Source organism: Terrapene carolina, unplaced genomic scaffold (assembly GCF_002925995.2).
Source record: "Terrapene carolina triunguis isolate 2854851 unplaced genomic scaffold, T_m_triunguis-2.0 Scaffold192, whole genome shotgun sequence".
NCBI lineage: Eukaryota > Metazoa > Chordata > Testudines > Emydidae > Terrapene > Terrapene triunguis.
In genome coordinates this window covers 16332487-16359606 of record NW_020664543.1, presented here as the reverse complement: position 1 = coordinate 16359606, position 27120 = coordinate 16332487, and the positions used below count along the sequence as shown (strand labels likewise).

The window sequence follows — 27120 nt, the reverse complement described above, 5'->3', positions numbered from 1 at the left end:
CTGAGCTGATGCAAACTACAGCAATGGACAGCACTAGAAGATTTGAAATCTAATCACATGCATTATACCTCTTGGATATATTTTTAATCACACACACACACACACACACATACACATATAGACACACTTCTACATACATATATATATATAGACACAGATATAGACAGAGACAATATCATCCACACCACCTCCAAACAAACACCTTTTTCTTTTCTCAGAGGATACACATACACACACATCTCTCTTTATCTCCTCCTGGCTTCCTGGAGGATTGTGCCGGCTGTTTTTCATGGAGAAAGTCCAGGGAGAAATGGAGATTGAGAGATGGGAAAGGAGCGAAGAGCTGTCAGATGCCGAGAAAAAGGTGATTCAAGAGACCTGGAGCAGAGTGTACACGAACTGCGAGGATGTTGGGGTCTCCATACTGATCAGGTATTTTCAAAAAAAGAGACAAACAAAAAAAAGAAAGAAAGAAAGAAAGAAAGAAAGAAAATGAAATGAAATGAGTGACAGATAGACAGGAACCATTCTCAGTCCCTATTGGCTCTGATCATGGACAATTTCACAGCACTTCTCTGATTTCAACATGTTGGGGGGGGGGGGAGACCCCTATAATGTAGTTTGTGGGAATCGGTATTTCAATGGGAAAGGTCACCTTATACCCTGTGTGCAGTGTTGGCGGGGGTGGGGAGGGTGTAGAAGGAGGGGATTGCTGTACCGTTTTCGGCTCAGTGGTTTCTACTCACATCCCTGCTGATGGAATTATATGTACTAGGTTTGTGGGTGAAATAATGCAACTTACAAGCCAGGATGAAACCAAAACAGATCGGTCTCTGACGGCACCATCTGTTTGTCGGACGACAGCGTCGGTATAAAGGATAATGCTGAAGTTGCCTGCTAAGGCTGGTACGAAGGTCATAAGCAGGAGGGAGGGGGGCATGTGGCAATTGGTAATGAGCATGGGAGGAATGAGGCATTATTGCATTGGGATTAGGATATGGAAACTACCTTACAGCACCGTATTGTGTGTTGCACAGACCTGTAGGTAAAGGGAATGACGTGTGTCTGTCCAGGGGTAGGAAAGGGGCAGGTTGCTACTGGGGTTTCTCATTCTAAAATAGAAGGATTTGTTTTCTTTCAAAGAACCTTTAACTGTTATTGAATGTTTATCTTGTTTTGTGCTTCTGAACCCTCTGGGTACGCCCGGATGGGCAGCACAGACTCCAGGACCGAGTCTCATCTCGCTCACACCAATGTAAATCAGAAATAGTGCTGCTGAAGTCAGTGGAGTTACCCAAGTGCACCTTTGGTGTAGGTGGGAGGGGAATCAGGCCTTAGGTTTAAAGGGGCGTGCAGAAGAACCATAGAAGGAGCTGGGGAGGGGAAGATGGGGCTGTAGAATCATAGGGTTAGATGGGACCTCAAGGTGATCTAAACTAACGCCCTGCAGATAGAAGCAATGACCAGTTGCCACTTGATTTGAGCAAAAATGTTTAAGGATGGACCTGAACCTCAGCCTCCAGCTCCAACCCCCCATGACTGCTGGGAGAAAGCTGAATCCAGATGCATATTTGGCCAATGCTCTCCTTCCCTTATAATGGTCCAGGACAAAACCCCAGACGGAGAAAGCTGGGTGTTTGAAATCTGGCTGCAAACGTTGTTCCTTGAGATTAGCAGGTCGTGGCCATGGGACTGACCTGTGTTATGAGAAACACTTGGACTGATGCATTTCTCACTAGTAATAATTGCAAAGTTTCCTTTGAGCTTAAGGGAGCTGCAGAGGTAGCAGAAACCGCCTCCGATGTGCAGACGACCCTTTTTGGCTTTCCCCTTGTTTGATTTATAGGAATTACTATAGGATTTGCTCACAGCATTCCTCTGCAGGGAACCGGTTTGGATAAAATACAAAGACGGCCCCATCCCACAGCCTTCCCTGAACCTCTCCCTACTCTTAGAGCTGGACATGGTTTGAGACGGAAATATTTAGGTTTAGTCACTGCTCAGAAAGCCCATTCCTGGGAGATCTCCTGCCCGAGTTCATAAACTCAAGAGGTTTAGCGAGTTTAGGTAAACATCAGGGGTGAGATCTTGGCTCCATTGAAGTCAGTTGGAGTTTTGCCATTGTCTTCAATGGGGCCAGAATTTCACTCCAGGACTTCCAACTGTCAGTCTAAACCAAACCCTCCCTGTTCCCTCTCCCTGGGGAAGATCACCTCCAGATCTAAACCATGCAGCTGCTTCTCCCTTCCCCTTTCTAAAATGGGCCAAGCCCCAGCCCCCCAAAACGCTGGGTCAGAGTTTGGCTTAGGCCCCACTCGAATCCAAACAGGACCTGAGATCTGGACACTAATAGGTCCATCTTTTATTAGTCTTCTGAGCCACGAGTAGGGGCAAGTGGAATTGCTGAGGATCTGGTCTGTGAAGAGGGGCCTCAGACCTGAAGCTGGGAATTTCCCTGGGGCTTTCTTGGGGCTGATCATTCTTCCTCCCAATGTGAAATGAAGCACTGGAAGAGTGCTCCGCTGGCCTACGCTAGTGCCCGACATGACTGGCTGCAGCGACCTGCTTGCTTACAAGTGCACAGCCCTTCCAGCTGTGCCAGTCACAGGGGGAACCAGACTGGATATTTAGTGCGACTTTTCTGATCGTTAGAGATGGAGTTGGGGTAATCAGAGCCCGGTTGCTTGAGCACATCTCTGCTGAAAGCAGGCTCTTGCCATGTTCCTGACTTAGGGCTGTCTCCTTGGACATCTGCCCCTGCCTCTAGGAAACCTGCTGGGTGGTGTTGTGTGCATGCGGGATGGGGGTGTGTGTGTGTCAGTTCTTTGGTACAGGGGGAGGGGAGCAGCTATGGACGAGTGGTGGAAGTGGTACCCCACAGCCTATCCTGGGCAGATTAGCATGGTAAACACCCTGGATTCCTGTCTGACATGAACTGCACGAAGACAGAATAGATCCAGTCCATCAGTAATTGCAGGGAGGGTGTAAGTGATGCATGGGATGGGGATGAGCCAGAACACAGCAGAGAATGGCTAGTATCGATGCCGGGAAGCATGTGTGCACAATGCGTGTCATGTACATGTTGAGGGGGCAGGAAGGGGCTGTAGCCTACGTAACAGGATGGTGGAAGAGGGTGCAAGGTGAAGCCAATAGCAGACCAATGCACTGGGGAGCCAAGCTCATCTCTCTTGGAGTAGAGGTGCTAAAACAAAGTTATTTTCCAAGTAGATGCAGCAATTCCAGCGGGAAAAGCAATGGCCAGCTGGCATGTGTGGTCTGGGGTGTTACACAACAGACCGAAAACCAGACAGAACCGGGAACAGGAGAGGGTGTGAAGCACAGCTGGCAAAGGGGCCCTGGCTGCAAAGTTCCGACCTGGAGCTGAACTTCCCCAAAGCTCGGGGTGGTTTCTGTTCCAGGCTTGTTTCTAAAGACCACTGCATTCTGCGATTTCCCTGTCATTGTGCCAAGGGGAAAGCGCCACCTCGCAAAACCAGCGCCAGTGCCGGGCAGGAGTGAGGACTCCCGTGGAGATGGGAGAATTTGTTAGCTAACACTTAGCACCTGGGATTTACCCAAGTACAGGCTGCTGGGCTAGATGGACCATTGGTATGTTCTTAAACTCCAGCTGAGATCATTGCATTTCTTGCCAGGAGTCCTGCGGGTGGAGGAGAAGGCAAGAGGCATTTAGAAAAGGATGAGGCAGTAGACAAGTGACCCATCCTTTCCCCTGGGGCAAAAGCAGCAGCTCATGTTGTCACAGTGACATGACACGCTGCAGGTGACTCGCTGCTCCACTGCCACTGAGACCACGGAGGGAGGGGTGCTGAAGCACAGCCGTAAGCCACTTGCCCCGTGAATGCCAAGAAGTGAGCAGGAAGAGAGGCAGCCCCGGTCGCAGGGGAACAGCAGAGCACAGGCTTGCCTCTGAATAGTGAGGCCGGATCAAGAAGCTCTGAAACCACATGTAAACCCGCCTTTGCTGGGAAGGGATTCACTCTGCATCGCTCCCCACCATCCTCCCTGAGTTCACTCCAGAGCTCTCTGGGGAAACGCGGGCAGTGCAGAAACAGGCCAGCCCTGGTTTGAATTGTCAGTACCTGTGAGAACAGCTCTTGCCCAGCTGGCTCCTGCATGCCTTTACATTTCACAGCTGGCATCAGCAATAGCTCCCTCCAGGAGAACTAGGTCATGAGCGGAGGCTGTGGGGAGGCACAGGAAGGGAAAAGGAGATGGAATCACACGCTGCTTTTACTTTCTTATAAATGATTTAGCAGCTCAGCAACGACAAAGGTCACCTTCTCGTTCGGTTTGCTGACCGCCTGCAGACACGCTTATCGCTAGGTGTGCGTGGGAAAACAATCACGTCTGCCCGACACACGCAGCCACAATCCACCGATATACCATAGGCATCATATGCTTTGCAGTGGGATAGCCCCTTTCACCTACAGGTCTCAAAGGGAGTGGCAAAGGAGGGGTAGTGTCATCATGAAACTGAGGCGCAAAGTGACTTGCACAAGGTCATCCAGCGAGTCAGTGGCAGAAGTAAAGAAAAGAGGCTGACTCAGGTCTTTTAACCACAAGCCATATGCTTGAACCACTAGGCCAGAGCAAACCTGCAAAAATAAGCAACTCTACTTGTTGACTGTCATTGTCAGGTTTGAGAAGTAACTCAGGAATCGTCTTCATGGCCTATTTAAAGTTTATCCGTATGTATTTATGCATTTCTTAGCATGCCTGTGTATAGGTTGTACCCTTTCCATTCAATTCTCTGCCTTTAGATTGTGAGCTGGGCAGGGCAGGGCTGGTGCCTTATTTTTTCCATTTAGCAAGAGCTTAGCACATTGCACCCTTGGAAATAAATAATACTGATCAATATAGGGCCTGATCCTGTGCCCATTGAAGTCAATGGGAGCTTTGCTGCTGATTTCAACATGAGCAGGAGCAGGCCTACAGGACAGGAAATCCATGATCACACAGCAAGGATAAGCACGTATCATACACAAAGAGAGGCAAGATACACAAACACATGGCAACGGGGATATGTACAGCTGCATTGTGCAGCGAAACTGCATGCTGTATCAGCAAACAGACTCGAACAGCCCACAGGGAAATGCACAGTGCATGCCACCGGGCAGGCATTCTGATCAGTCACAATGCACCACCAGACAGCTGCCCCTTTGCCATGCGGTAGCAGATTGTGGGTGGGTTAGTTTCCCATTGAAAGAGGACGAGGTTACTCGGAGCCAGGGTATTTTCTGGAGCACTGCATATGCACAAAAGTCCTGCTTACCTGGAAGAGAGGGGCCAAAATCCCAGCTAAGGCACCACTGAATCCAGTCCTGTTGCAAGGAACAGTTCCCTCCTCTCTCTCCTCCTTGGTCTATGTCCCTTTGATTCCAGCACACGCTGTCTGCTCCTCTCGCCTGGCTGTGACCTGTATTTTATAATGGTCAGACTTAAACAAAAACCTCATGCTTCAGGGCATAAACCCTACTCGTCTTTAAATGAAAGAAACTTTCCCTGGATCATAACTGCCTGGTGCAGGGGCTGGTACACAGGTCTGTTCAGGTATTGGGAGAGGATGGAACAGAGCACCCTGGTAAGAGACAGTGGGTCAGTGGCAACTCAAGGGATTTGGGTATCTGTTTGTGGCTCTGCGCTGGCCTGCTGTGTGGCCATGAGCAAGTCACCCCCTGTGCCTCAGTTTCCCCTCCCACCCATTGTGTGTCTTGTCTCTTTAGACTGTAAGTTCTTCAGAGCAGGGGCTCTCTCTTACTGTGCACATGTGCAGTGCCTAACCGCACATCTGGTACTCAACTAGTCCAAACGCCGGAGTAGCTGAGCGCCTCACAATCTTTAGTGAATTTATCCTCCCAACATCCCTGCAAGGTAGGGCAGGGCAGTTATCCTGCTTGAACCGAGGCAGAGAGAGGGTAAGTGACTTGCCCCTAGTCACACAAGAAGTCTGTGGCAGAGCAAGGAATGGGACTCTCGTGTCCTAGGCTGGTGGCCTAACCACTGGACCATCCTTCCTCTCTGATCCTTCTTTCAGGACAGGAAGGTTCCAGTCTTGGCTGGGGTCCCCAGGCGCTACTGGAATATAACAATAATAACGCCATTTGGCTAAGTTATCCCTAGACTGTGGGAATAAAAGTTGTGTGGTTAAAAGTATTTAAATAATTGACGGTTTCCTTTGCTGGGGAACCTCCCACCTAAGGAAACACAAGATCTTCATCTCACGCATCATCCTCCCCTGAGAAACCAGAGGTCTCTGCATTTAACATTATTATTATCTAACTATGTGCTTAACTCTTAACAGAGCACGAGCTGAATCTCACTTAGGACCCAGCTGTGCCTTGGACAACCATAGGTGCTGGAACTAGGGTTGCTGGGGGTGCTGCCACACCTCCTGGCTTGAAGTGGTTTCCATCATAGACAGGGTTTACAGTTTGGTTCAATGGCTTTCAGCACCCCCCACTATAAAAATTGTTCCAGCGCCCCTGGGGACAACACTGAATAGCACCTTACTGAGGCAAGCAGTTCCACAGATCCCAGTACCTGAACTTCAGTGGGATTACTCACAGCTGTATGGGGAAGTAGGGTGGCCCAGTGGATCGATCACTTCCCAGCTCTCTGCCTCAGTCTTCCCATCTGTAAAATAGGTCTGCTGCTGATATCCTTTCTTTATAAAGCACTCTGAGAGCTGTAGATGAAAAGCCCTATGTAATACCTAGGTGCATGAGAAAGGGTGACAGAACGGTATTCAACAGCTCTCAATGTAACTACAACAGATTTTGCTCTGTGTAGTAGATGTTTCCATTGATGGTGTATTTGTAGGTCACAATTTATTCTTATTTCTGTAAAGCACTGGTCTATATTGTTAAGGGTTATTAACTAACACAAACTGAAACCTTGCAAAGTGAAACACATACACCTTACACACATCCTCACAATACACGCACACAGGCAGTACCCACTACAGTGCAGATAGGCTGGGAGTTTTAAAGATACCAAAGAGAATAAGGTGCCAGTTTCCATTGCAAGTCAATGCGGCTGGAGGCCTAAGTCCCTTGGGGACCTTGGAAATCCTACACGCAAACGCACTTCTCAGAGAAACACACACCATGAATGCAAACACACGCACTCAGTGCATATAACACACACCGTGAATGCAAACACATGTACTCAGTTCACATAGAACACACACACACAAAACTATGCCACATGCAGTGGCACAGTTCATATGTGCCCTCACCATCCATGTAGAAGATACACACACAGGCGCTCCATGCTCGTGGGGCTAAGACTCAAAGGCTGGAGCCCGCTGGATGCCCCTTCAAACGCTTTGGTGAAAAACTCAGAGTCTTTCATTAGCTCCGTGCAGCAAAAGAGCAAATCAAAGATGGCATCCAATTTGAAAGTTGCACCGAGCAACAGAGCTGTCAAAACCATTGCAAGATGTACCGTCTCCTACTGAACCAGGTAGTAGTTGTGTGTGTAAGGCCCTGGCATTTCTTCACTAACTTTCCATAGTTCCACGCCCCGTCTCTGACCTTGCAGGGAGACATCTCCCAAATTTTCACAGCTCTGGGTTTAACTTCTCAACCTCAGAACAGCTTCCTCCCCGTGGTTTCTACACCCTTCTCTCTCCTACGCCCGCTCTGTCACACAAACCAGAGCAGTGTAAAGAGGAATTAGTACACATGGAGAATCAGGCCCCATTGTTTTCAACAGGCGTTCTGTCTGAGCCAGTTCATCAGATTTCCCGCCCCCCCCCCCAACTTGTAAAGGGCATTGAGCATGAAAAGCACTCACTGAGCGTTAGGCTTGTTAGCATTATTAGGCGTCTGGGGTTTAAATACCAAGCAGCTTTAGTAATGAGCGGACGTGGTCAGGAGGCTTATGAAAACATGAGAAAGATTAAATGGTTGTTGTTTTCTCCTGGTTTAACAAGTGTGTACGGGAAGTGGATCTTTTGTGTGAGCTTTGGGAAAGGCCCTTAAAAACAGGAAAGGCCAGAAAACAGCAAAACACAATCACGGTACGGTTTTACCTCGAATGCCCCAGTCCACCCAGCAACGACTGCTGTGGATCTTAGTCAGCAGCAGGGAGTCTCACTAGGCCAGCGCTTTGCACAGTGTGGCTTGTGGAACACCTGCTGGCCTCATGCTACCAGTGGCCTCCTTCTCCTCTGCTGACCGGCACTGGAAGATACTTAAGTGTGTTTTTAGCTGTCATTTTTCCTTGTGTACGACTGCCTCGGGGATGTTATACGGTGGCAAACAGGAGTGGGGGTCAACGTGATGGACAATGGGAGGGAAGTGGGTGTCAGTGATGGCCAATGGGAGGGGATTGGGTGTCGGTAATGGCCAATGGGAGGGCAGGTGATCTGCATGATGGTGGAATGATAAGGGAGGAGGGTCTCAATGATGGCCAATGGGAGAAGAAGTGGTTTGTGAGAAGGTGACTGGGGGGAGGCCTCCATGAGACACTCTTTCCATTAAGTTGTGTGACCCCACTTTTATTATCAATCTGGTTTATTTATCTGTATTACAGCAGTACCTAGACAGGGACTGCAATTGAGATCTGGTCCCCATTGTGTTAGGTGCTGGACACACCCAGAATAAGAGACATTTCCTGCCTCATGAGTTTACTAGCTAAGTAGACAAGACATAAGGTTGGGAGAGGAAACAAAGTCACAGAGAGGTGTAGTCATGTGCCCAGTATCACAGAACAGGGCAGTGGCCCAGCAGGGAGCAGAGCACAGGTCACCTGACTCCCAGCCCAGTGTCCTATCCGGTCGACCCCCTATCCTCACAGTCACATGTAACATTTCTGTTTTAAGCTGCCACCCCAAGATTACGCATCCAAATAATTCATATTCCATTTAACTGTCAACCAATCAGCTTCATTGCAAAACAAGTGCCCACTGGGGGAGAAGAACACAGGCTGTTTTAAAGTGGCATGCTTCTCTTCTTCCTTCCCCATCCCCTTTGAGACCTTTGATATAATGATTTACTTTTAACTCTGATCTACTGTCCATGAAAGTTTCCCCTGCTGCAAAGCTCCTTCTTTAAGAGACATTCTGATGAACCAGAACAATTGTGAGAACCCCGCAGGGACTATTTCTCACACTCACACGTTTGCCACAAAAGGACAATTCAGCAGCAGCAGAGTTAAGAAATGAAATGTTAAAGATAACGATTGATCAGCATGTGACTCGTCCTTAGCTGAACTGATCTGTACCAGCCCACGAGAATCCCTCATTTAGAACAGGGTACGTGGGCCACCTTCTCTGCTCCGTTAAACTGCTCCGTTTAATGGGGGTGCTGGGCTGTCGCTGCGAAGAGCAGAATGTGGCTCTCGGAGTCTATAAATTCAAGTAACATCTTTGCTGTGGGCTACAAAGTGCTCCTGTCTGTTGAGCTACAATGCTCGTTAAAATCACTGAAAGGTAAGGACATCCCTTGTGGATTTGGCAGAAGCTAAGAGTTTCATACAATTGGTAGCAACGGGCAATGTTGATTAAACAGCATACATCTCTCAACCTTCAAAGTACGGGCTGCCTGAAAAAGACACTCTTCCTAGGCCAAATCATCTACCTTGGCTGATGTTTTAGGGTTAAACATGCAGCCTTGGAATGTGGGTAACTGTCCAGGGTCCTTGGGCACCAAGGTATCAGACAGGACTTCTGAGCTGTGGAGCTGTCTATGGTATGTTGCCCATCCGTGAGGGTTTGAAAAGTCCTGGAGGATCTCTAGTACTTGTGTGCTCCTGATGATCTGGGACCTGATGCCAAGTGTGAGGGTCCCATTGAGCATTTATTGCAGCAGATGTGGTTTGAGGATGTCAAGAATTCAGAGAAAATTGCGACCGTCAAAGGGCAAACCTCAGTCCCAGGCAGGCGGTTGTGTGCCTCTTGAGAAATGCAAGTCTGAGCAAGGATGCATGCCACATGCGTTACCATCATCTGGCAACTACAGCGTGTGCACTATTAAGAGGCACTAGCAGGATGTAAGATCAACCTCATGAGCAATTGCCTCAGGTCTAGAAACGCCTAGCAGCACGCGAGAGAAGAGTTATACAGGGAGCCTCGCACGCATGCCACCAACATTAACACAGAGCGAGTGACAGGCATGATGTATGTCTGCTGCACTGCAAAGGGGCTGTATCGGCAACACTCCCCATGCTGCTCAGCGACTTCCAGCATGCTTCAGAGAAAGGCCAGCTGCCTGCCTGCCTGCCCACTGCACCTAGCCAGCTGTGCGATGCGATGCTGGCGAGGGGCTGTCACAGAACTAGTCAAAGGCCCCCCTTTGGGCACTCACCAGACAAGTGTGGGGGAATCAGCTGCTGCATCCCACATGCTTTAAACCTCCAGAGCCTGAAGAGAGTCCAGGCACTGCCCCGGGCCCACACCCACTCCCCACTCTTCCTCCCGTAGCTTAAACACACCGTCTCCCAGAAGTCCACCTGGGCGGGTGTCCTGAGTCCACGGTTAGCTCTGCAAGGGGCACATGAGAGGTGTCGCACGTAACCCGCAGACAGACTCCGTGCAGGAATCTAAGGCACCAGAGCTCTTTCCGCGAAATGCACAGATCTAAACAAAAATCAAAAAACCTACACACATGTCCCTGCCTCACTTTTCTCACCGCCCCAGAGCATTCTTTGGGCGGGGGTCAGAGTCTTCCGGGGGTGGCCAGCGCCCTTCTGCTGCAGTGCCTGGCTTCTCAACCATGGAGCCCTCTGCCCCACCCCCTCAGCCTGCTTTGACTTTGCTCAGTCTTGCAGCTAAACTGGGTCCCCACTACAAAAGCCTGCCAGTCTCTTCTCCCCTCTTCTGCCCAAAAGCTTCCTGTGAGTCTTTCCTTCAAGTTTATACGTCCCACCACCAACACCTGGTTCCTTTGGCTTGCTGCTGAGAATTTTGACTTTTCAAACCCCAGCCCCCTACTGACAAACAGGAGGAGTGGCTCCTCCCTGCTCCAGTAAACCTTCTTAGCATATCTATTCACGGGTCAGAGTACAGTGGTTACGGTTAACTATTGTCCATTGTATCTAGTCTGGGATGTTCATGCTACAGGCCCTGTCAGCCCAGAGCGGATAAACACAGACATAGAGGCAGTCCATGATACAGCAGTTTTCATAAGAACAACTTCCCAGTATCAGCCAGAATTCATAAGTTGTAGAGACAAACTCCCTAAATTGTCACAGAGGGCAAGATTCCTTCCTGACCACTGCAATGAACAGCTTACACTCTGAAGCATGGAGACTACTTTCTGTTTAGGATAATTGGGGGAGAGGGATAGCTCAGTAGTTTGAGCATTGGCCTGCTAAACCTAGGGTTGTGAGTTTAATCCTTGAGAGGGCCATTTAGGGATCTGGGGTAAAAATCTGTCAGATTGGCCCTCTTTGAGCATGGGGTTAGACTAGATGACCTCCTAAGGTCCCTTCCAACCCAGATATTCTATGAATTATTTAATATTATACTGCAGTACTGCCCAAGGCTCCATTCAGGATCAGGGTCTGACCCTGTGTTAGGAGGGGCACATGGTAGGAGACTATCCCTACCTCCAAAATCTTACAATTTAAATAGACCAAGCAGACAAACAGTAATTAAGAGATAGCAAACAAGCAAAATTTCATATTCAGATATTTTCTTGTTGATTAAGTGCAAGCCAGCCTCTCAGACTGAGTTGGCAGTGCTGGCAGTTATAATCATAGAATACCAGGGTTGGAAGGAACCTCCGGAGGTCATCTAGTCTAACACAACCCCTTGTCCAAAGCAGGACCAATCCCTAGACAGATTTTTGCCCCAGATCCCTAAATGGCCCTTCAAGGATTGAACTCACAACCCTGGGTTTAGCAGGCCAATGCTCAAACCACTGAGCTACATGAAGTGATGGCAGATATGTATGCAGGGCTCTATCTTACATGCAGCCCCAATGGATTTCAATTGTAGGATAAGAACCCTAGTTATTTCTTTATTTAATCTTTGCAGCTAATCATTACTAATCATTTTATTTTATAATTAACTCTTATCTACACTATTTCTATTTTTCTTTTGTTCAAGTCAATTCTTTTTTTCATTTTATATTTTAAAACCATTGTCTCTTTTTCATTTACCTTTTCTTTAGGGAAACAGGAGAGCCTTGTGGATCAGGCCCTAGACTAAGCCTGAAGAGATCTGCGGTCAAAAACTGGCTCTGCAACAGATTCCCTTACTATTGTGGACAAGTCCCTTAATCCCTCTTACAATAGGAAGAATACTACTTCTACCTTGTCTATTTAGAGTGTAAGCTCTTGGGGCAGGGGCTGTTTTGTACAGCGCCTAGCACAACAGAATCCTGAGTTTGGTGGGGGCCTCTGTCATAAAACATAATCTCGATTTTTCTGCTTTGTAACAGTATTAACTACGTTAATGTCATGGCTGCCCTTGCTGGCTTTCTCGTGAAACTTTCATTCATTTCGATTCCCTTCCGGAGCCCTCCCCCCTGATTTGTTATCCCATTATTAGCCTTTCTCAAACGTCTCCCCCCTTTCTGTCTAAACCCTGGCATCCTTGCCTTGCCCCATCTCAGCTGGGGCCCAGAGCTCACTGCCCCCACTCTCCTGCGTGATCACCCTTCGCCCACAATTCCCACCTATGGCTGTCCGAGAGTTGTGGGGAATCAGTGCCAAAGGTCTGACCTTAGGTGCATCCTCACCCACTGCTCTTCCTCCCAGAAATCTCTCAGGGCCTGATCCAAAGGCCATTAGCATGAATGGGAGTCTTTTCATTGCTGCCAATGGGCTTTGGTTCAGGCCTTCTGCGGGTGACACCTGCTCCTCTGGGTTGGGGAGCTTCTCACTGGAGCTGGGCTGGGGAGACAGGGCTAGAAGCTGCCTGCACAGTCTCGCTTGCCCCCTCCCAGGGCAGGGAGCACCTCTGCAGGCCAGCTGCGTGGCTGGGAGCTGAGAAGAGGAAGAGACAAGCCCAGGAAAGGCAGTAAGAGGCATCCTTTGGCCGGATGATTTGCAGAGCTGTGTTGCTGTAGCTCCGTGTCACTGGCAGCATGGCGGTGCATGTTGATGGCTTGTGAAAACGAGCACAGACAAGCCCTGTTCACAGAGAGAGAGAAGACTGAACAACTGGAAATGTACAAGTAATAATATTAAACTGTGCCAGCTGAAACCATAGCTCCAGTGAGACTTTTGGAAACAGGAATATGGGTTTCTTAGCGTGAGGCCAGATCACTTATGCCCGGAACTGAAGTAATTGCTATAATGGCTTTTGCAAGAAGACACTGCAGGAGCCATGTGCCTCCAAGAAAACCAAAATAGATACTGTCAGAATTAAGAGCTTGCAGAGCACTGAGTGGAAAGTTAGATTTATGCATCAAGGGGATGTTTGGGTCTCTGGCAATACCCACAGCTTTAATGAAGACAGAGTGAAGCTGAGGCCCATTATGCAGTGTAGCAGGATGTGCTGCCTGTGGTGGCGAAATGACTATACATGACCAGGTTTCACATTGTGAGGCTGGTAATTACTTCAGAGCACAGCGGTGGCCTCTGCTCTTTGAGGCGCGCCTCTTAGAAAGCCTCTGATCAATCAAAGCCAGAGCTGCTGAAATCTAGACAACAACATTACTAAGGACAGGCGGCTGTCTGCAGAAGGTCAACAGTGCGGTGTAATGCTGAGGAAGGGATGGAAGCGGCTCGTCAGTTGCTAGGTGTTCCTTATTTTGCTGCCCTTGGGGGGATGGCAGAGACCATGAAAAGACAAAGCGGGAGGGAGAGGGACAATCCACCCCACTGGATTTTGCTTTTCACAGCATCGGAGACGTTTGAAACAAGGAAGACTTATGAGGTCATCCCAGCTACTCCCTTCCCCTCTCCAGCCAAGGCAGGATATTTTATCAGGCTTTTCTTGGTCCATTTTTAAATACCCAACTTCTTCCCTTGGGAGACTAGTCCCAGGCTTGCTTCGTGAAGTATTGCTGGGAGCTCCGGCAAGCTCCACTTTGGCATCTGAGACCATCCAGTGGATCTTACTTTGAGTATTATCACTTTGGGTCACTTTCTGTGACAACGTCCTCGCCTTCCCTCTGAGGATTTGTCCTTTCTCGTGTTCAGTTATGCGTCCCTCTTCTCATACGGTGCGTTTCTGCAAAGACTGGAATGGGTGAAGGGTTCTCAGCGCCTCATGGTAGCAGCCAGCAAGATGAGGCCCTTTGCTGAGATCTCTGTGCACGCATGTTTAGTGGGGTGAAGTCAGTCTCCAAAGAAGCATCTTACTCTGAGACTCACAACAGCAGCAGCTTCTGACCAGGCCATACTAATTTGCTGCCATGTATAAAGGTGAAGCATTGAGGACGGCGAACTATTGCTTTGAACAGGAACTGTTCCGTAATTTACTCTATGTGCCGTCTCCAAAGTCACATGGTATTGGTTCCGCTCCTTGATCGGATGACCCACAAAGCGCTTTCAAGATGGCCATATGAGTGCTCCTGGTGCAGATACACCTTTGCACCTGCATTCAAGGGAGACTCCATGTTTGTGGCTGCTCCTGGACCTTGAGAGTGGCCTTTTCTGGCCCCTGCAATCAGAATGGACCAGGAGGGGAGAGGAGGTCTTTAAAATTGTCCCCTTGCTGGGCCTGATCCCCAGTGCTGATGAGAGTCCTCTGCAATGGGAGTAGAGGGTTCTCAGCACCCCACAAGATAGGGCCACTTTGATACCAGTGCTGCTCCTGGGTCCTGAGACTGGCAAGGCAGAGGGAGAAGTGTTGGTACCTCACAGTGAGCTGCATACTAACAGTAAGTTAGCTGTTAGCTTCAACTTTTGCAGCCGCTTTCTCCTTGGAGCAACTCTGTGAGCCCCGTAGCATGTCCCTTTCCCACAGCTGTCACCACTCGTGGTGTTACGACTCATCCAGCCTGGGTTTTGTTGGGCGTGACGTCTAGGGAAGAGCAATTAAAAATATTTTCACCGCCAAACAAGCTAGCCTGTGCATATCTTCACAAAGGGCACAGCTGAAGGAAATCTGTTGTATTTTATTATGTATTCCCACTACTAATGAATTATTGTAATGCCTGGGATCCCACCCTCCTTGTGTAAGGCACTGTCCACACATGCAACAAAAAGCAAGTCCCTGCCCCAAACAGATTACAGTCTAAGAATAAGACAACAGGGGAGAGCACCAGATAAACAGTGAGACAATTAGTTGTTTGCAGTGTTGTTGTAGTTGTGTTGGTCCCAGGATATGAAAGAGACAAGGAAGCTAAGGTAATATCTTTTATTGGAGCAACTTCCCTCAGTGGAAGGTACAAGCTTTCAAACTACAGAGAGTTCTTCAGATGTGGGGAAAGAAATCAGTGTCCGAGCTAAATAGAAGTTGGGACAGATAGTTGAGCATAACGAGGGTGACACGTTGTCGGAAGTCACTTGAAATGAGGTGAGCAATAAGGGTTAGAATGTTATGCAAAAGAGGTCTGAAGTGGACCATTAAGGGTTAGCAGGCAAGGCATGTGTTACGGATCATTGTAATGAGCCATGGAACCAGTGTCCCTGTTCACGCCATGATTTTTAGTGGCTAGCAGCATTATGAATTTAAGCCCCTGGCTCATATTTTGAAGGTGTGGTGAAGGCTTCCTTTGCGGACGAGTATTGCAAGGTCACATGGAATGATCCCTTTGTGAAAAGGGTTTGCCCACGGGAGACAGAGTGTTTTTGTTTTTTATCATTTTTCTGTGTGAATTTTCTGAGTGTAGGGATTGTCTGGTTTCACCCACACAGTTGTTACTGGGACATTTGATGCACTGGATGAGGTATGTCACGTGTTGCGATAGGCATATGTAGGACCCCTGAATCTTGAAAGGTGTATTGTGGGGGGTGTTGATCATTGTAGCAGTGAGATGTCTGCAGGTTTTGCATCTGTTGTTCTGGCAGGGTCTGGTGCTGCTTTGAGTTGGTGGATCCTGGTCTGATGAGAGCCTGGTGAGGTTGGGGGGTTGTCTGAAGGCCAGAAGAGGGGGTTCAGGAAAGCTTTCTTTCAGGATGTGGACCCCATCAAATTGGGGTTGTAATTGTTTGATGATACCCCACATAGGTTCCAGTGTGGGATGGTAGGTGACAACTAAGAGTGTGTGGTCAGTGGGCTTTTTTTTTCTGTATTATAGCAGGTTCTCCTGGGATATCTGGGTGGTCCTTTCCATGATGCAATCTACTTCTCTGGTGGAGCGTCCTCGTTTAGTGAAGGCAGTTTTAAGTGTGTTTAGGTGGGTATCCCACATTTTCTCTTTGGAGCACATTCTGTGGTATGAATGCCTGGCTGTAGATAACAGATTTTTTGGTGTGCCTGATGTGGTTGCTTGGGGCAGCAAGGAAGAAAACACCCAGGGGCCCATAGGAAACTTTAACAAATGGCTTCTAATGCTCAGTGCTTATGGGGCTCTTTTCATCTGTAAATCTCAACACACTTTACAGAGGAGGGGATCACTATTATCCCCATTTTATAAATAGGGAAATTGAAGCAGGAGCCCGGGAATGGGGAAGGTGGGGCAGGGGCCATGATCCTCCCGCTTTTTACTGGCGATAAGGGCCAGCAATGGGGGAGGAGTGGAGAGGAACGAGCAGGGAGCGGGGTCTTGAGGGGAAGGGGTGGCGTGGGAGCAGGGCGTCAGGGGAAAAGGCGGCGCAGGGACAGGGCCTTGAGGGGGATGGGCGGGTGCGAGGGTGGGGGGCAGGATCCTAAGTTCCCTCTAAGCTGTGCGGCCACGCGGCAGCCTATCAAGGGCCATGCAGGCACTCAGGGCTGTGGCGGGGAGAGGTGCCTCTCCCCCAGCCCCAAACCTGCCACAGCCGGGAGAGGTGAGGAGAGATGCTCTCCCCCAGCCTGGGAGCTGCTGCGGCCAGGGAGAGGAGCCTCTTCCCAGCCCCAGCCCCGGACAGACCTGTCATGGCGGGGGGAGGTGCCCTACCCCAGCCTGCTGCGGGGCGAGAGGGCTGGGGGAGTCCTCTCTCCCCGCCGCGGCCCCAGGGCAGCCTGCACACCAAACCACTCATCCCAGGCCCCACCCCAGAGTCCACATCCCCACTCAGAGCCCTCACCCCCCTGCAGTCCAACCCTTTTCCCCCGCCCTGAGCCCTCTCCCACACGTATGTGCCTTGCTGCATTGGGACCTCAGAGCAGTAAAATGACATGTGCTGCGTCTTCGGTGCTGTTGAAATGAATGTGGATAAATCAGATACTCATTCAAATTCACAGTCAGGCATTTGTAGGTCATTTTTTAAGGTCAATGATAGATATGAACTAAAGACCACAACATTGTCCAACCTCAACTAGGTAGTCCTAAAGGGCCAAGCTCTGATAACTGCTCCTGTTGAGTAGCAGGGGAGGCAGGCGCTCATCACCGTAGTGTTTGACCACCGCACAGTCTTTCATGTATTCATCCTTGCAGCACCCCTGGGAGGGACAGCAACATTGTGCCTAGTAAACAGTTGGGAACCTGAGGCACAGAGAGCCAGATTTACAAAGCATTTAGGCACCTCGCTAAGGAAGCCAAGTGGGGATTTACAACTAACTCCTGTTGACTTACATAGGCATTTTTGTAAGCCCCACTAGGTTCCTAAATACCTTAGTAAATCCAGCCCCTGCCCAAGGGCTGTGACAAAGCAAGGGACTTGAACCGGGCTCGCCAAAGTCCCAGGCTATCGCCCCAATTACTGGACCTTCCTTTCTCCACTACCTTCCACTGCAAGTTGCCCCACTGATTACAGCAGGGCTACTTGTTGAGTACATTCTACTCGGTGTGAGTAGGGATATCAGAACGTAGCTCAGAGCTGTAACAAATTCATGGATTCAAGAAAATACGCTTTTCCCTAGAAGAACTGAAACTTCAGAAAACAGCTCTCCCACTGGTAAACTAGTGAGTATTGTAATTACTGGAAGGGGAAACGCCTTCTAAATACTTTACTCAATCAAATATTATATCGAAAATTCACTCCTCCTCCAACATATTTCAGATTCCAAACAAATGAGAACAAAGAGCAGATTCCCAATGCCTGTAGCCATCTTGCGCTTTAATTATTTCCTTTGGTTCTGCTGCTGATAAAGGTCGTGTACCTAAAATGGTTAAAGGGGAAGAAGGAAAAAAATGACACTTAGGACATCCTGTCCATTTTGTCCAGATGTAGCTCATGCAATACAAATTAGGGGGCGCGGAATCGAATCACTTACAAGGAATTTAATGAAATCGGTATTCAGGCATCTGTTTTGTATCAATCGTCATTTTGCATATGCAACAGTAAATATTAGATTTGTAATGATCTTGGATGAATCAGAAAACAATATTCCAGATACTAAGAGGTTTGAACTACAGACAAAGATGCAACAGATAGAAAAAAATTCCCTATTCATCAGAATGTGTTATTTTTTTCTCTTCCTCCACTCTCTGCTTTTGTTTGTCCTTTATCAAAATGATAAATTAAACTTCTAAGTTAATTAACAACTACAGATGAACTGCTTTTTAAAAAAGTTTCTTGAGAGTCAAGTGAACTTTTATTTAATATGCCTTTCTTGAATTTAACACTAGTGTTTTTCTTCTGGATATAGGCCAAAAGTTTCAATTTTGAATGCCCAGCTTTATTCACCCAGAAACAAGGATGGTCCAGTGCTTAGGGTACTAGCTTGCAATTCAGGAGACCTGACTTCAGTTCCTTGTCTTGTCACAGACTTCCTGTGTGAGTCACGTAGGCCATGTCTATGCTACATTAGCACAACTGTGGCACTGTAGTGTAGATGCGTCCTACATTGACGGAAGGGGTTTTCCCATTGATGTCGTTAATCCACCTTTCTGAGAGGCAGTAGCTAGGTCAACGGAAAAATTCTTCCATCCACTTAGCTGCATCTACAGTGGGGGTTAGGTTGATCTTTTTCTATCCTTCACTTTGCCGGAGGGGAAGTTCTGATTTCCTAGTCATGATACACATAGTGGCGGTTCCTTTCTACTCCCTTACCTCTTTCCCAGATACCATTTTTGCATTCAGAGCAAGTAATGCTTCCCAAGTACCTAAGAGCAGAAGCCAAATGCAGGACATCTGGCATGTGCTCTGCGGCAGCACCCCCAGTTGGAGCTGCCTGCCTCATCTCAAACATAAATGCCTCCAGCCTCTTATCACAGGCTTATTCCCACCCCACCCAGAACATATGGAATTCTCTAGAGCTGTAAACCAGCCCTTAGCTAAGTCCCACCAGCTTCCCCACAGTCGGCAAAAGCTCTACAAGGCAAATTGATCTCTGGATTCAATGGATTTATACCAGACAGGAATCCAGCCCTACTAGTCTACTAGATTTCCTACAAGCTCTCTATTGGACTTCACGCGCCTGGTTCTCCTCTCACTTAATCTGTGTTACACCGGTGTGACTTCACCAATTTCCGGGGGGGTCATCTTGATTTATATTGGCGCGAGTGAGAGGAGAATCAGACCTTATGTGCTTTGAGTGGGACACACATTTTAGGATAGATGGTTTTCATCCAACATGCCAGGTCACCTATTCTTCTGGTTGCTGCTCCCCTCTACCCCTTCTCCGAGTCTGAATTCCCCTCATTCAGCCCTGAACAGAGGTGGTCACCGCTGAGGGGACCAGATCTCCTTGTTAGCTGGGCAGCATGACAGCAGTGTTGAGAAGGGCAGATCCTCCGATATTACAGCTTGCCACAATGGGTGAGACTCTAACCCTCGGGATCCTAGAGAGGATGGTGCCATTAGCACTCACACAGGCCAAAGTTCCTCTTGCCCCACAGCCCACGAGGAGGAGAGATCTGCTTATATGGGCACAGAGAAGACCAGCGCTGTCAATGGGAAGGACCTCTTGATATTGATATTGGGAATGATCCTTTCCTGTTGGCTCCGTTTTTTATGCTGAGTGTTGTAGCCTTTCTTATCGCCTGTGACAGCGCGATCAGGGGAAGGAAGAGCGATTGGGGGGAGAGAAAGAACTTCAGAATAATACAGCCAGCAGGTATCCAGGCTTAGAGACCAGGGCTCGGGGTGAAGTTAGTCTCTAAGGTGCCACAAGGATGCCTCGTTTTTCTTGATCCGGACTAACACGGCTACCCCTCTGAAACCTGTCAAGGATAACAAAAGAAATCCTATTGCTATGGAGGGGGAATGTCTGTCCTTCTGCTGGAAGATATTCTAGGCTGAATCCTGGGAACTCGGGGAAAAGGGGAACATTAATAGTGATGCTTCCATGTATATATACCAATATAACAATAACCCAGCCTGCTGCTTCTCCCCAGCCAGAGCCGCCCTGGCCTAATGAGATTCAGAGATCTCACTAATGCTCGGTCAGAAGGAGGCAGGGGACCACAAGGCGTAGTTCCCAGGCCCTGGCACCTGCGTATTCCACTCCAAAGCCCTTTCTCAGGCCCAGTCTCTCCTGGACAGCTGTGAACGTACGGAGATTGGCTAAGAGAGGTGGGATGGTGAGACCTGGGGTTCGGAAAACTGATTTCCTCTGGCAGGGAGCAGACGCGCCAGGAGGAGCCGCTTCAAGCTTCTGCCGGCAGAGGTTAAAAAAGAATCCGAGGAGCTTGTTCACGGCTCCCTCTCTGATTTTCAAACCGACGCCTCCCCCCCACACCTTCCCTCCTCCCCCCTGCTGCTCACTCTTCACACATCGAAACCTATTTTGGGCCCGCTGATGAATCCCAGATGCCTGAGGGAAGCAACAGAAGCGATGTACGTTCCATTCGCTGCTGACTTGGCAGCCCCCCGGATCCTCCGGGAGCCAGTGGAGGGGGGTGGGGAGAGGACAATGAGGTGGCAAACGAGAGCCTGCTCCTCGTATTGCAATTGCCCATGGGCTGGCGCGCACAGAAGATGACCCCACCTGGCCCTGGAGGTGGTGTGTGCATTGGCCTGGGGCGGTGCAGAGCATGTGAGGGGGGAGAGGGGTTGCACCAGCTTGGAAGAAGGGAGGAGGCAGATGGCAGGAGGGAGGTGTTTTTCTGGAACTGTGGACAAAGAAGACATCAGGGGACAGCCCTGGGAGCTGAGTCTACCAGCTCCTGAGCAGCCTACGCTGGCTCCCAGCCAGTCTAATGTACACACATAAGGACGCAGAGAGAGCCCAGCTGCTCAAACCTTCGGATGTTCGGAGTGGAGAGGATGGACTGAATCCTGATCTCGCTCCCCCTGGTGTAAATCTGGAGCAATTTCACTGAAATCAATGGAGTTACAGCCTGATGGAGGTGCCCCGCTGCACGTGACAGCAGAATCTCACCTCTCATGCAGGGATGAAGTAACTCAGCAGAGATTTTTAGGATGTAGGCTCCTACACACACACACACACACACACACACACACACTCTCTCTCTCTCTCCTCCCGCCCTGTGCTTCTGCCTCTGTTACCAAGCGGTGTATCGGTTCACTAGCCTAGCATAACAGAGCCTTCACCTCTCCTCAGCTTGGAGCGGGACCCCCTGTGCACACGGCAAGTGGACTCAGAGCTCAGCAAAAGCTTCCCTTTCACTCGCAGCATTTCAGATCTGTGCCCTGGGGGTCCTGCCCCAGGCAAACTGGCACCTGTTAGCAGCACAGAGCAGAGCTGCCCTTTCTATGAGGGGCTGGGGCAGCCCCAGCAAACTGGGGGAGTGTGTGAGACTCTTAAATAACCACAGCAAAGACACACCGACTCCCCCTCCCCAGCTCTTTTCCTATTGGGGAATGGAGAGGGAGTCGAGGTTTTAGCTCCACGTGGCCAATTCAACCACAACTCCTTTCATTTCAGTTGTGATTAATTTGTCCCGTGGCTTTAATCCCATCAGATTTGAGCGTCTCCTGTACCCCTTTCCTGGGGTCGGGGAAAGAGGGTTGGCCCCAGGACCACTCCACTCTCCAACATGGGATGAAGAAGACATCCCTGTAGGGTGCAGTAACCTAGGATCGGCACATTGGAGACCCAACAGCCCTTGGATGCCCCAGGGCTCAGCACTGCCCCCAGCAGGAACGTTCTGAGCACTGATTTGACTTCCCATTGTGAACCCCGGCTGGATTCTCTGGGCCAAGTGCTGCCCTTGGTTCCCCCTGTGAAAACTCAGGGGAATCACGGGGGTGGCCAAGGGCAGAATTATTCAATTTGTGTGGACGTGCAGGGGCAAGGACTCCTTGTTCTTTTTGCTGATACAGACTAACCCAGCTACCGCTCTGAAACCTGTCTGCCGGGGGCTCTGCACAGACGGGAGAAGGGCTTTGCAAATATCAGATTGCAAGCTGTGTGGGGCAGGAAAAATCTTTCGCGCTGTGTGCAGCCGGTGCCCAGCACAAGGGGGCCATTAGCCACAGCAATAATAATGACAATCACAAATTCAGCACTGCCACCCCCGACACTCTGCTAGGCAGGTGAGTATTTACTGACAGGCCCCTGTTATAGTTGGGAAAGCTCCCAGAACATGGTTTGCAGATGGGCCACGCACCACTGCCCCCACTGAATTACCGGGAGATGCAGATGCTCAGGACTAACGAAACCCCACCCCACTGCAAGCCATGAGGTCACACAGTGAGTATGTGGCACAACTGGGAATAGATCCAAGTTCTCTTGCCTCACTGGCTTTGCTCTAGCCCCCTGGCCAGGGGCTCTCAATCTTTCCAGACTACTGTACCCCTTTCAGGAGTCTGATTTGTCTTGCGTACACTCAAGTTTCACCTCACTTAAAAACTACTTGCTTACAAAATCAGACATAAAAATACAAAAGTGTCACAGCCCACTATTACTGATAAATTGCTCACTTTCTCATTTTTACCATGTAATTATCAAATAAATCAATTGGAATATAAATAGCGTACTTACATTTCAGTGTATGGTCTATAGAGCAGTATAAACAAGTCATGGTCTGTATGGAATTTTAGTTTGTACTGACTTCACTAGTGCTTTTTATGTACCTGTTGTAAAACTAGGCAAATATCTAGATGAGCTGATGTACCCCCGGAAGACCTCTGCATACCCCAGGGGTATGTGCACCCCCGGTTGAGAACCATTGCCCTAAGCCACTTCACCTCTCACTGAAATTCACGTGGCTTCTCTCTCTTTCCCTCTCCTTCTCTCCCAACTGCACTGTGCAGGTTTTTTGTCAAATTCCCGTCTGCCAAGCAGTACTTCAGTCAATTCAAGCACATGGAGGACCCCCTGGAGATGGAGAGGACCCCACAGCTGCGCAAGCATGCCCGGCGGGTCATGGGCGCTGTTAACACCGTAGTGGAGAACATCAACGACTCCGAAAAGGTCTCATCTGTTCTGGCCCTGGTGGGCAAGGCCCATGCCCTCAAGCACAAAGTGGAGCCTGTCTACTTCAAGGTAAAGGACCAGAACGAAAGTCTCTGTGACGTTAGAGGGAAAGGGAGGGAGGGGATAAGGCCCACACTGATAAATGGGTGCTGGCAAGAGACGGTGGGAATACGGTGGTTTATTCTAGCCCCCAGGATGCTGGTCAATCCTATGGATTTTTACATCAGGAGTAGTCAGTTTCCTGGGTATCCTGAAGGGGGTGCTGTACCAGATAGGGTCTGCTGGCCCTGCTGGAGTCGGTGCTACAAGTCAGCAAGTTCCCTCCCCGCTCACCTCCTCTCCTTACTCGCTCAGCTGGGAGTTTTCTCTCGCTCCCCTTAGCAGCCAAGGGGCAGGTGGCACCGACAGGCAGCAAGAGAGCGAGGGGAGGGATGAGGACTTCACAGGCTGCACCCCAGAAGAAGTATAGTAAGGCAGGGGCTTGCCAACAGTAGGGGCCTATTTTGGTGCTTCTGGGGGGGGGAGTGCAGGGGAGGGCTGTTACAGTGCAAGGAAGTGTGTCAAATGAGTGGAAGGGGCAATGGGGCTGCAAGCCAATGAGACGAAGAAGAGGGGAAAAGAGCTGGGATCCTGCTTTGAGGGTTCTCTCCTTTGCTGGGCGTTGACCTGCCTTGGGATGGAAATGGCCAATGGGTTAGCAAACGGGGCAATCAGCTGGTTAATGTCAGTGCAGCCTCCGCGTCCTCCCATGAAATGCAGCTCGCAGGCAACGGCCACGCTCCTGCCATGATGGGGGGGGGGGGGGGGAAGGGAATTCCTTTCCAGCTTCCTCCAGGGGCCACCACAACCTCTGTGCCACACGGCGCCAAGACACAGTACTGCTCTCACATGTTGGTGATGGTTTTAAAGATGAACCTCAGGAGGAAAAACCCCACCTCTGAGTCCATGAGGTCGAATTGAAATGGGCTGTGGCCTACAGCCCTGGGAGACTCGCCGCCATGGGCCACCTTCCCCGGCCACGGGCATCAGAACCCATCAGTGGATCAGAGATTGGGTTTTCATCGTGAAACTAGGAGGGGTAGATTGTGGGAGAGAGAAAGCAGACGAGGGCCTAGCTCTGGACCGGGTCACCTACAGCTGTTTTATTGGCCATGACAGTGGGGTACCAAGCTGTCCCAGCCCACGGAAACCTGCCTTTCCCCCCACAAGGAAGATGCAGGGAACTCCTTCTCCCACAGCTTCTGGTGGAGGTAAAGGGTTTTCTCCCCCTACCAATAGCTAGCGCTCCACTGGGGGAACGGGATAAAGACCCTGGAAAGTAGGGGAAAGCCCCTCTGCCCCCGCACGGCCAAGCGCGTCAGAAAGCAGCACTGCAGAGCAAAGAGGATGAGGTGACTCAGGGCAGGCAACTCCTACCTCTAGGACACTATGTCCGTGGGCAGCCGGCCAGCGTTCTCCTCTGCCACACCTGGAGAAGCAGAAAGGAGAGGAAGTTGCCGAGCACCTAGAGAGGGCACCTGTCCAGAGCTCAGCAGCTGTGCCGTTAGAGCAGAGGCGTGGGCGGCAGGACGCCAGGGTTCTGTCCCTCAACGACTTGTGGCCTCAGGCAAGACACTTAGGCCAAACTTTTCAAATGCGGCCCCTCCTTCTGGGCACCTGTGGGCAGGCAGCGTGAGATACCTGGGACCTCAGTACTGATTTTCAGTAGCACTGACTCAGGAAGGCAGTGGGAGCTGAGGGCGGTTAACACCTCTGCAAAGCAGACACTACAGGACAGATTTCAAAGTGCCTAGTACCCAGCAACTCCCACGGTGACGCTTGTGACCTGATTTTCCAACCAGCTCAATACCTGCCGTGCAGAACTCTTTGGAAAAAATCGGCCCTTGTATGTCTCTAGTTGGGAACCCAAAAAGTGGGGCCCCTAAAATGAGCTGGCTCAAGACAACGTAGCTCTCAACCTGCCTGGGGTTCAGTTTCTCCCTTGGCACAGCAGGGCTAATAACACGGCTTTACATCTCCTGGAGCCCAATGAGCATCTGTCAGTCTCTCAGAGCAATGGCTGGGGGTAGTGCAAAGCAGGGTAAAGTATCCCTATGGACCGGCTCAGCAAGATGGCAGAAGCCCCCCGAACTCAGCAGCAGGGTTGCTTTGGAAAAGGGGCTGCCCCAGTGGCCCCTGACCACCTCCCCTCTCCCCTTGTTTCCTGGAGAATCTAGCAACCCTTTCCTGTCTCCCTCTCCCCCAGTTCTTCACCGGCGTCATGCTGGAGGTCATCGCCGAAGAATATGCCAACGACTTCACCCCAGAGGTGCAGAGAGCCTGGACCAAGGTGAAGAGCCTCATCTACACCCACGTGACTGCCGCGTACAAGGAGGTGGGCTGGGTGCAGTATCCAAACTCCACCATGTGAACGGACACAGGGGCAGGGGAGGGGCGGGGAGGACGGGCAACAAGACTTCACCATGGTCTTCCCTCCAGAGCCTCACTGAGCTCAGCAGCCTGGTAGGGTTAGCTCTGTAACAGCAGAGTACAAATTTTATCTCCCCGTGGCAAAAAAAGAGGGTGGGGAGTTGCAGGGGGTGGGAATGGGCAATCATTTCGCTTGGTGGCCCCGGCTTGTTCCAGAGGCCAGTAAATTATCGACCTCCCCAAACCCAGAGCCTGGCATTGATTTGATCCCTGAGAACTGCATTGGCTCAAATTCTGCGGTGAGCCAGAGACATACAGCCCGAATTTACTGAAGAATTAAAAGCCCATCCTAACCCCCTACAGTCTGCAGTGCCCCCAGCCATCATGGGCTCCATACGCATGGGGTTTGTGATTTATCAGGGTCATGTCCTGCTCTCCTGTCTGGTTTGCAAAGGAAACACGTAACTGTTGCATTTTTAAAAGAAAAAGAACCCAGCTGGTAAGAATCCAGCCCGGAATTAGCGTGGGATGCAGAGAACCTCCCACTAAACTATACATCCCTGGTACAGGAGCAGCCCAACCAGTCGCCCATCCTCACCCCATCCTGAGGCAGCAGTATTTCACGGGCACAGAAACCCTTCTCCATGGCCATCTGTTGCCCGTAGTACTGGAGGCTCGGCCCACCTGCAAGGCGTGCTGCTGCATTTTCAGAAGCAGTTCCAGCGCCATCGAGCATGTCATGGGATGCCATTTACAGGGCTCGTAGCACGGCCTTGTGGGTAGAGAGTACAACTCCTGCGGCAAGGGGGTGGGGAGGAGATTAGCACAGGATCTGGGCCCTGCACTCAGAGAAGTGGCAGCTGCAAGACAATGGGCAGTCGGCCGCGGATTGCTGCTGGCCAGGGAAATGCAGGCTCCAGAGAAAAGGAGAGGCACTGAGGAACCAGGCTGTCTCCCTTTAACTCCTTCAGTCATGTCATAGGACACATGGGAAGCCGGGACAGGCATCTGAATTGACTCAGCCAGCAGGTGCTACTCACAGTGGCCATGACCCAGAGAGCTCGCAATTAGCGTGTGTGTGTCTGCTGGAAGAATGGGAGGTTTAGTGCACCCAAGCCCTGGCTACTCTTAGCGCCCTCTGGCTGGAAGAAGAGGAATTATGCAATGAGCAGGAAAGGGGTGGAAAGATGAACTGAACATATTAAGGGTCAATTCCTGAGTGTGATGAAAAGTCTCTACTCACTGCAAAAAAAGCGTTGCTCCTTAGAGCATACATCTGCCCTCAGAGTGAAACTGGGTTCCTCCGTATAAAGTGCCTGATAAAAATCACTGCATGTAAGACACTGATTCCGTCCCCGTCAGTATCATGAGCACCTGATAAATCCCCATGTTAATTTATAACAAATGACTCTCTCCAGCATCCCCCTCTGGGAGAG

At 50.0% G+C, this 27120-nt stretch overlaps 1 protein-coding gene across 1 annotated transcript; it reads left to right on the top strand.

The window, feature by feature from the left end:
- Positions 1–25685, top strand: CYGB (cytoglobin). Its single transcript, XM_024218324.2, has 3 exons — positions 1–432; positions 23113–23344; positions 25521–25685. Exons 1-3 carry the CDS (start codon positions 290–292, stop codon positions 25683–25685), a joined length of 540 nt encoding a protein of 179 aa, XP_024074092.1. The 5' UTR covers positions 1–289.
- The last annotated feature ends 1435 nt before the right edge of the window (positions 25686–27120 follow it).

Excerpts from the sequence above, each read along its gene's own strand:
- CYGB (XM_024218324.2), top strand. The coding sequence starts at position 290 with ATGGAGAAAGTCCAGGGAGAAATGGAGATTGAGAGATGGGAAAGGAGC. Across the intron at positions 433-23,112 it reads GGGGTCTCCATACTGATCAG|GTTTTTTGTCAAATTCCCGT; the intron begins GTATTTTCAAAA and ends TGCACTGTGCAG. Across the intron at positions 23,345-25,520 it reads TGGAGCCTGTCTACTTCAAG|TTCTTCACCGGCGTCATGCT; the intron begins GTAAAGGACCAG and ends CCTCTCCCCCAG.